The sequence below is a fragment of the Colobus angolensis genome, unplaced genomic scaffold, assembly GCF_000951035.1.
Source record: "Colobus angolensis palliatus isolate OR3802 unplaced genomic scaffold, Cang.pa_1.0 Scaffold272, whole genome shotgun sequence".
Lineage (NCBI taxonomy): Eukaryota > Metazoa > Chordata > Mammalia > Primates > Cercopithecidae > Colobus > Colobus angolensis.
This window is the reverse complement of record NW_012115955.1, coordinates 1,578,696-1,588,816: the sequence shown is the minus strand read 5'-3', so window position 1 is coordinate 1,588,816 and position 10,121 is coordinate 1,578,696. Positions and strand designations below refer to the sequence as shown.

Here is a 10,121-nt window from a genome sequence, read left to right as displayed (position 1 = left end):
ATTAGTTTTATATTTCACGTCTTTAAATTTATAAGAAGAAAAAAAACTTCACTACGTTTTCTTTGGAGACTAGGTAAATCCTTACAGACTATTCAATTGCCGAATATCTTGAACAATACTGACTTACCAGGCAAAAGACAAAAAAGTGTAGAATACCTGAGTACTTTTTATCTGGTTGACTTTGTTGCATAATTTCTGTAGTCTAATTTATTTCTTGCTAACACTAGTCAGCCTACATTTGACAATATTATTTTTTATAACCTGCTAAAAGGATTGGGAAAAAAACCACTTTATGAGTTGCTGGCATTTCTTAAATTTCTTGAGAACTTCAACCTCTATTGTACTGTATTTATTTACATTGTACAGATTTTAGCAACTTCTCATTTGAATCTTGGAAGGAAAAGGGTGACAAGAAGGAAATGCTAATCTCTGAGACTATAAAAAGAGGTAACACATTAGTCAAGATGGGTTGGGTTATGCCCAGTAACAAACAACTCCAAAATCTTGAAGGCTTAAAACAACAAAGGTTTATTTCTCCCATAGACTTTTAAATCTATCACAGGTCAACAGGGACCTCTGCTCCCATCTCAGCCTTGCCCTAACTCTGAAAAGCAAGTCAGGAGAGCAACCCGTCTCTGGAACACTGCCTGTTCTTTGGGGAGAGGGCAATGAAATGCTCCAGCCTAAAATCAGGGTCCTCCTTCACTCACAACTACATGGCAGAAATGCTCAGATCTCACCAACAAGAGGGCCAGAAGTGCAATCTTACTCTGTGCCCAGAAGGGGGAAGAATGGGAAGACCCAGAGAACTGCACAGGTGATTCCCATGGCGAGCAGCCAGGTGAGTTTTGCTGCTCTGTCTAGCAAATGTGTGTGGGATACTTATTGGTCCAAAGCATAGTTCAGGTTGTCAAGAGGGTTCAATAATGGACTTGGGTTCAACTTCAAACAAGTCAGAATTATAAAGAAATCACTTCTGTATAGCAAAATGTCCTACAAGCCAGAAAGGTCAAGAAAGCAAGAATCAAGAAACATTTCAAAGAGAGAGAAAATCCTTTTTTTTTTTTTGACTTAAATGAATGGAAAAAGCATAGAGGGGGCCATTTGAGGGCAGCCTTAGTATAGGAAAGATGTTCATATGCAGGGATGGACATGGAGACTGAAAGAAGGGATTTCCAAGCAGAGGAAATAACATAATCAAAGCAGTACATTTTGACACATCCACTCTGTAAGTGTGTATTTCCAGTTTCATAGTGACAATGATATATTAAAGCCCATACTCTGGCCCACTCTGAGTTCCTGATTCTTATGCTAAGATTGCAGTGGGGATATTTGAGATATTTTGTAGTATCTAACTTTGGTGGCTGCTTTATTTCTGTTGGAGTGTGTGCATGTCGTGTGTGTGTGTGTGTGTGTGTGCACGTGAACACTTGGAGAGGTACTTCTTGAAAGCTAAAAGGACTGCAAAAGATGTAGTCTTGATTTTTGGCAAGGGCAAATAATACATTTCACATCTACTGTGTTGCTCCCTAACAAAGAAACTGGATAACTTTCATCTTACATTCATGGCGAACAGTTCTATCTCCATTAGGTTTTTTTCTGAGCTCGCCATCTCTCCTTACAAAAGTAAAGTTGGAGTATGGTGATTTCCTCTGTTTTCCTACACCTAAGCTAACTCCGTGTCTTTTGAGGCAGACTGTGAGGAGTTAGAAGAGCAAACAAATGATAGCAACAATAATGATAATTATTACCATTGTGACAATAGAATTTATGTTAAAATGTCTCAGGCAGATGCCTGCCTCTTTGGGCCTCTCAGTAACTTGTGATAGACTAGGATAGGCAAAGACCCCTTGTAGTGAAGAAAGGTAAATGGAAATTTAAAAGTGAATGAGGACAATTCAGAGATATGAAAGGATGAAGACATGAGAGTTCCTGCCCAGATCTGAAGCAGCAACGTTGGCAGGGCAGAGCCAGTGCCATGGGTTAAAGGAATACTGTGGATGTGCCGCAGCAGCAGCCACTGGGTGCTGAATGCAAGAAACTGTGGCCACGGACCCCACATTCACAGTATCTGGGGCAACAGCAAGTCGGCAAAGCCAAGGCAAAATTGATGAGGGCATAACCTCCTGACAGGTTCATCTTGCCCTCTGCCCAGGGGCAGCCAATTTATCAAGAGAGGGCAATCGCAACAGAGAAAGAACTTAATACACATGGAGATGGCTAAGCGGTAGACTGGAGGTTTTATTATTCCTCAAATGAGTGTCCCTGAAAATTCAGAGGCTATGGTTTGTAAAAGGTAGTTTGGTGGACAGGGTGCTGGAGAATGGGAAGTGCTCACGGCTGGGTTAGGAATGGCATTATAGGGAGTCAAGGCTGTCATCCTCTTACGCTGTGTCAGTTTCTGGGTGGGGGCCACAAGACCAGATGTGCCAGTTTACCAGTCTGGGTGGTACTAGCTGGTCCATGAGAATGCAGGGTCTGAAAAATACCTTGAACATCAATCTTAGATTACAGTAGAATTATTATATATAGGAAAAATTGGAGAGGTTAGAAATCTTGTGGTCTTTGGTTACATGGTTTCTGAGCCATAATAATTTCTAATCTTCAGGCACTTTGGGAGGCTGAGGTGGGTGGATCACCTGAGGTCAGGAGCTCGAGACCGGGCTGGCCAACATAGTGAAACCCTGTCTCTGCTAAAAATATGATAATTATCCGGGTGTGGTGGTGCATGCCTATAATCCCAGCTAATCAGTAGGCTGAGTCAGGAGAATTGCTTGAACCTGGGAGTCGGAGGTTGCAGTGAGCCAAGATCGTGCCATTGCACTCCAGCCTGGGCAATAGAGAGAGACTCTGTCTCAAATAATAATAATAATAATAATTTCTAATCTTGTGGCTAATTTGTTAGTTTTGCTAAAGAGTCTGGTCTCCAGGCAAAGAGAAGTTTGCTCAAGCAGGAGCTATTATTACCTATGTTTCAAAGTTAAACTCTAATTCATCCCAAAGTTAGTTCGGCCTAAGCCCAGGAATAAATAAGGGCAGCCTGGAGGTTAGAAGCAAGATGGAATCTCTTAGGTCAGATTTCTTTCACTCATAATTTTCCTGTGTCAGATTTTTCTGTCATAATTTTTGCAAAGATGGTTTTAAGGGCACCTGTCTTCAGTATTTGCAGGCATTGAAGAAACTTGAAGAGTTGTTAAGAATAGAGCGTGTGCCATGCTTAGATCAGGAGGGCAAGGAGGGGTGGTCCAGATGGTTGCTGGGGCTCAGACCCACAACCAGGAACATCACTGCCCACATAGCCCTGATGGAACTTCCCAGGGTGGAGCAGGTGGGCAGGTGCTCTGTACCTGAATTACAATTTTCTCTCAATGCTAACCCTGGAAAATGCTGTACATAGAGAAAGCCGAGACCCTCAATACCACTGATTGAAAAAAGTCACTAAAGGGAAACTTGATTTAACAAAGCCTGCGCCCATCTCCATCCCACCCCAAGACTTAGGGAACTGACAGGCATTCCCAATTAAACTTGGCTAACAGCAGTGATTCTTATATTCGATTCCATATCAAAATTACCTACTAACACACAGTTTCTGTGAGGGGTAGGCAGTCTGGGTATCAATAGTTTGCAAGACTCTTTTACCAAGTGATTCTTATGTGCAACAAAACTAAAGAGCAAATAGATTATAGCCTTGCATGTTAAAGTGTGGTCTCGGACCAGGAGCAAGGACATCACCTAGGAGCTGATAGAAATGCAGACTCCCAGGCCCTACTCAGCCCTGCTGCCTCAGAGGCTACAGAATCACAAGACCCTGAAGTGCTTCATTTGCACATTAAAGTTTGATAAGCACCAGAATACCCTTTAATGGTGCCTTTAATGGTGCCTAATGGGGTCTGCTGATTGTCATTATCTCCATAAATGGGAGCCCTGACTAATGTTGCAATAATGACCTGAAGCTGGGCGGAGGGTTGGAGTGGGGAGGGGCATGCAGACAGCAAGACCAGGAAAGCTGTTGATAAAAAGAGGCTGGAAGAAGGGGAAGTTTCTGGTGGTTTTTATACTTGGGTAGTTTGATTTTCACATTGCCGCCAACCTTCCTGATAGAATGCTACGTAGTCAGCAGATTTTTGTACGTTTCCACTGAAAGCTCAATACATGACCAGCCAGCGATGTGCTTCGTGCTTATCATGAAATTAATCCTCAGGGCCGCCACCCTGCAGACTTCAATCATTCCCATTTTGCAGAAGCACTAAGAGGGCAAGAACCTACCCAGAGTCACTTAGCCATTCCGTCGCAGAGTGAGGATTTTGCTTTTAGTGTTTCATGGATTTTTCCTGCATCATCAAAATTAAGCTTTATTTTACAATTAGTGTGGAAAAAGAGAAACAAAAACTGAAGCAGGACTCAGCAACACTGCCAGGGCAGAAACTGTCCCCACAGGGTTGACAAGAACAGCATGCCAGGTTCTGGATAGAAATACAGTCATAATTAAGCATTAATCAGGCTGCACTTTGGCCCACTTCCTTGTTGCTAAAAGTCACACAGCACTAGGTCCTGACCATTTGTATCTCTTTGTTCCTGTAGATAAGATTTCTAGCATTAAGGTTACAAGATGGTTCAAGAGTTGATTTGCATCCCTGTTGTTCTCATAGACAGGCCCTCTGACGTTAGAATCATAAGGTTTTTGTTCAAGGATCAGTTAAGACTTTTTTCAGGCCCCAAATTCCAGCACCCAATTTGAAGACCCCACAGAAGGATGGGATCAGCATAAGACTGCAGTTTCTTCATCCTCATCCCACAACTTCACCCCTCACTCTTCGACCAATCAATGATTTCCACACTTCGCGCCGTGGCGCACTCCAAAACCCTTAAAATCACTAGCCCCACAGTCCTCTGGGAGATGGATTTGAGGTTTCCTCCTGTCTCCTCATTGGGTGACCCTACAATTAAACCTCTTGCTCTACTGCAACCCCATGTCTCAGGCATCGACTTGTCCCAGGCTTAACACCATCATTTTGTCAATGAAAAGAACACTCTATATAAAATTTCCGAAGACATTTATTCTGAGCCTAATAGGAGTGGCTAATGACCCTAGACACAACCCCAGGAGATCCTGAGAACATGTACCCAAGGTGATCTGGCTACAGTTTCGTTTTATACATTTTAGCAAGATGTAAGACATCAATCACTACGTGTAAGATGTACATTGGTTTGGTCCAGAAAGGTGGGATAACTCAAAATGGGGGCTTCCAGGTCATAGGTAGATTCAAGAATTTTGTAATTGGCAACTGGTTGAAAGAGTTAGATTATTATCTAAAGACTGGAATCAATAGAAGGGAATGTCTGGATTAAGATAGGGCTTATGGAAACCAAGGTTCCTATTATGCAGAAACAATCAATAGAAGGAAATGCCTCTTACCAGACCCGAACAGTCTATCATTCTTCAGATGTTTTAATGTTAATGCTGGTCAGTTGTGCCTGAATTTCAACAGAAGGAGGATATAATGAGGCATGTCTGATCCCTACTTCCCATAATGGCCTGAACTAGTTTTTGAGTTAACTTTGGAATGCCTTTGGCCAAGGGGAGCATTCATCAATCACTTGGGGGGCTTAGAATTTTATTTTTGGTTTACAGTTTAATAGCCTGGGGTTGTAGAGGAAGGCAGGATTTAAGAAAAGAGAAGGGAGTTTGTCTTCACTTCTATTTTGACACAAGTAAGGGCCCTGTCCTACTCCTCCTTCCCTCTCACGTTAACCTGTCTGGAGCTTCTGCTTCATTTCCACCCAATGACAGGGAGCATGGGAAAGGTTCACGGGACACCCCAGGGTGAGCTACTGTTGCCTATACTAGTTTTGTGCAGAGCCTGATATCCTTCTATTGTGGTCATAAGCACATAACAGCTGCTGAGGGGTCACCAAGTCAAGGTCATCCTAGACCAGCTAACCCCATAAGACATAGCACCACCTTCCAGCCAGGGTGTCATAACTGTGACTTTATTGTAATATGTCCCATTATTTCCAGAACATCACTGGCAACTAGAAACTTGTATGCAAGGGTGATTTTTATAACCGCAGAGTAAATAAAATATAATAGAGAGTAGACTTGTAACAATAAATACACTTTAAATATAAATATACACATTGATATCCCACACATATAAAAGTCATGCTCTGCAAATACTTTGTATACACACTGTCCTTGTGGGGTACTGAATTCCAGGGTGTGTCTTCAAGGATTTACATGTGTCCTATTAATTGTAGATATTTCCAGAGAACTTACGTAGAAGCAACACATTACAAATTTAGGGAAAAAAAATTAAGTATCACAGAGCAATTTTTAAAATATTTAATACATTTTTGTTCTACAAAGAATGAGCATTTCTTAAATATTACAAACAGTGAAACAAATATACTAGCTTACAGATATGTACAATTTATGACTTTATACTTCAAAAATGCAGGAAGATCAATTATATGTTTTATATACATGTCATTTTAGATAGAATGAACAATTCAATATTGCTCTTGTGTTGGTCTTGCTGCATTGTATGCATGCCCATGGCTTGTCGCTGGATGGAGGAGGGGCTCGTGGGGACAGAAGGGAAGTCGTGGAGCCCCATGCTCATGCCCAGGGCGCCATCCTCAAAGCAATATTTAATTAAATATTAACCGATTCTGGCTGGGTCAAAAACTGCTGTGCCCATATGCAATGGAGGAGGTGTTTTCTAGAACCACAGCTACACATTTGGGAATGGAAACATACAAATGCTTTAAAAAAAATCTGATGCTGTGATACTAACTCCTCAAACCCTGAGTCAATTGGGGAGCTCCTAAAAGATGATTTTGAGATAACCATCGATAGCCTCAGTTCAGCTCATAGAAAATGATCTCAAAATGAAGACCCATATTTGAAGCTTCAATAGCCTTCCTAGCCTATAAATTCACAGGCAAAATATGAAGGGAAAAAAACGTGTCCTGAATGAAATCAGATTTTCAGTAATTATAAACTTCTCATGCTGATGAAGCCCTAAACACTTAAACATGTAGAAACTGATTTGAAAGGGATAAAAGAAATTCTGACTTACAATCAGTAGAAATGGGATGGTTTGTAGGAATATCTCACATTAAAAGCTTTATTAACACTACAGTCAGTGGTGAATATCACATTCTACTGTTAGCAAAGAACCCACTCAAAATCTATACACACCATTTCGGCCATGAAGTTCTGTTTCTTCTACCATTTAACCTATACCCAAATTAAAACTTGATCATCTCTCTCTCAGAATAGAAACAGAAAAAAATGTCGGGACAAGTGGAAAAACAAATGTTCCAGAAAATCCGCCAACTAAAGATATCATTGCAAATGCTGTGCAACAGCTTTCTAGAACAGAACAATCCTGCTTGAGGAATTTGAAGCGGGGCACAGGGCTGGCCCAAATGCTCTGCACCCCCAGCTGGCTCCCAGTCCACTTCTCTGCTTTCTCAGCTCAGCATGAGTGCTCCCCCTGTAAAGTCAGGGCGGTTTTGTTCTAGGAGACCATGGAGTCAAGCAGTTCTCAAAAGCACCTCCCACGCACTAAACACATCCCAAGGGTGAGTTATTGGGAGACCAGAGAAGATGAGATCAGGACAAGGGAACTGAACCAGAAAAGGCTAAAGAAAACTAGGACATATTGAGAGAGCAAGTGCGCTTTGGGGGATGGAGATGGCCACATTGCTGCTGCTGCAAGCCCTGCACAGGAGGGACAGGAGAAACAGCAGCTGCAGGAGGTGGCACAGTCAAACATCCCCAACTTAAGCCCTGCCTGTGCTGGCACTGCCACCCAACAGCCAGGCAGCCCCCACCCCCCAGGCAGGCCCACGTGGGACTGCAGCTTCTTCTGCCTGCCAGGCGGGTGACAGGAAGATTGCTGAGAGGATGATGCCACAGTTGGGGCCAGTAAATGTTCTGCCAACTGAAACAAACAGGAGATCTAACAGGCACTATCAGTGGGAGTTTTCAGGAAGCCAAGTCCAGCCAGGCTCTACGATGGCAGAGCAATTCAGCTGAGTGGGCTCTTCCCAGGGCAGAGCAGCCTGCCTGTCTCCAGCCACCATCCTATCCCCAAGCTAACACAGGAAACCTGAAATGGCTGTAATTTGGCTTGAAAGATTAAAGATGCACGCAAAATCATTAGGAGAAAAAGATAATTGTTTCTAGAGTGAATACTCTATCGAACAGCTCTTAGAAGACATGTCTAATGGAACATGCAGGAGAATTTACTATTACTTAAATGCATTTTCCAGGAATATATTTCCAATATAGATAGATCATCAAAAACACAGTGAATAACTTCTGTTGCAAAGTATTTCATTAAGGTGCAAAGTGTGGCATATACATGTTTGTGACACTACAAAAATGGATGTGCTTCAGGTTGTCTGATGGCCTTTGCTGGCTGCTACCCAGCTGGGTACAGATTGAGTTATTTAAGAGAAGAAAACCACCTTGGAGGAAGAAAACGTCTAAAAACCGAGTTTATTTGCTTATGTTTAAAATCTGAGGGCTGAAAGAAGTTATACCCCTCACAGGTCAAAAGAAGAAAATTACATTTCTAAAACCCTCGATGTATAACACACAGGAACATTATTGCGATGTTTTAATACTGTCACGATATCCTCACTTAAAAACTGAAGAACTTCTGACAGAGCAGCACACTATTAGTGCACTTATCCCTGCACATGAAGATAAATACTCTAATACGTTAAAACGATACTTCCTAACTAGGTCTAGTGAGGTGAACACATGCCCTCAGGGTAGCAAGGCTCCTAACTGGCCAGGTGGGAATTAAGAATGAACACCCTTTAGGGGAGAGGCTGTGGTTTTTAATCCCCTTTAAAAATGTGTGAAATGGACCAACTGTGGTCCACTTTGGACCATCTGATCTTCTCCCCTCTTCCTGCCCCTCGCCTCCCCCAAAGATGTGATTGGCTTCTGTCTGGGGTTGGTGCGGGTAGCTCTGGGTTAACAGGCTCTCACATGCACGGAGACGACATTTAGTCCTCTCGGTACATGTTGCTTTGTGGGTACCAGTCCTCCCTCCCACCTTCGGGTGTTCATCGCCATCTTCAGAAATTGCTGGCAGCTCTCAGATCCCGGGGATGCTGAGCGTATTGGTTTTCACTTGAACCGCCTGGCAGATCCTGTGACTCCAGAGGGGGTGGCTTACTGTTGGTGGTGTGGAACGCCCTCTTAAGGACTATAGGGCGCATCTCGATTAAATGCAATGTTTAACACGTGGGCATTGTACATGCTACCCTGGCGACGGTGGGTGTCACTTGGGGGGAGTGAGGTGCCGGGGACACACAGCTGCTCCTCCCGCAGGAAGGGCCTTCACATGATCACGCACTTGCCTTTGAGCTTCTCTTTCCTCTTCTGCTGCTTGCTCTTTTTGCCGTCGATCTGCAGACTCACGGTCCTGCGCTTCTCCAGGTTGAGCAGCTCCTGGAAAAGCTCCTTCACGTTATGGTTGAGCTTGGCTGAGGTCTCCATGAAGGCGCACTTCCATGTGCGGGCCAAGGCCTCCGCCTCGCTGCTCTGCACCTCGCGGCTGGGGCTCTCGTCACACTTGTTCCCCACCAGCATGATGGGGATGCTCTCCACGTCCCCTTTGATCTCGCAGATTTGTTCGTAGATGGGCTTGAGCTCCTCCAAGGACTGCCGGCTGGTAATGGAGTACACCAGGATGAAGGCGTGCCCTTTGGAGATGGACAGCCGCTGCATGGCCGGGAACTGGTGGCTCCCCGTCGTGTCGGTGATCTGCAATGTGCATATGCTCTTGTCGCAGCTGATCACCTGCCGGTAGGTGTCTTCCACCGTCGGGATGTAGCTCTCCCGGAATGTGCCTTTCACAAACCTCAACACCAGGGAGCTCTTGCCAACACCGCCAGCCCCAAACACGGCCACCCGGTAATCGTTGCTCTGCTCAGGCATGTTGCTGGAGAGCTCCAACTATCAGCCAGGACGCACCTAGCAAAGGAACCAGATGTTTAAGAGAATTAATAATTAAAATATAAAAACGTTAATAAGGGTGGCTCTACCCTCTTTTGATAGCTTAAAAATGGGAGGTGATGACATTTATAATAGC

General features: G+C 43.7%; 1 protein-coding gene across 4 annotated transcripts in view; it reads right to left on the bottom strand.

Annotated features, from left to right (window-relative positions):
• Positions 1 to 5,970: 5,970 nt before the first annotated feature.
• DIRAS2 (DIRAS family, GTP-binding RAS-like 2) overlaps positions 5,971 to 10,121 on the bottom strand; it is a 31,892-nt gene continuing 27,741 nt past the window's right edge. For all 4 annotated transcript variants that reach the window (XM_011948012.1, XM_011948010.1, XM_011948011.1 and 1 more), the window contains exon 2: positions 5,971 to 10,003. In XM_011948012.1, the coding sequence (XP_011803402.1) occupies positions 9,368 to 9,967 (600 nt within the window). In that variant the 5' untranslated portion in view covers positions 9,968 to 10,003 and the 3' untranslated portion in view covers positions 5,971 to 9,367. The remainder of the gene's footprint in view (positions 10,004 to 10,121) is intronic.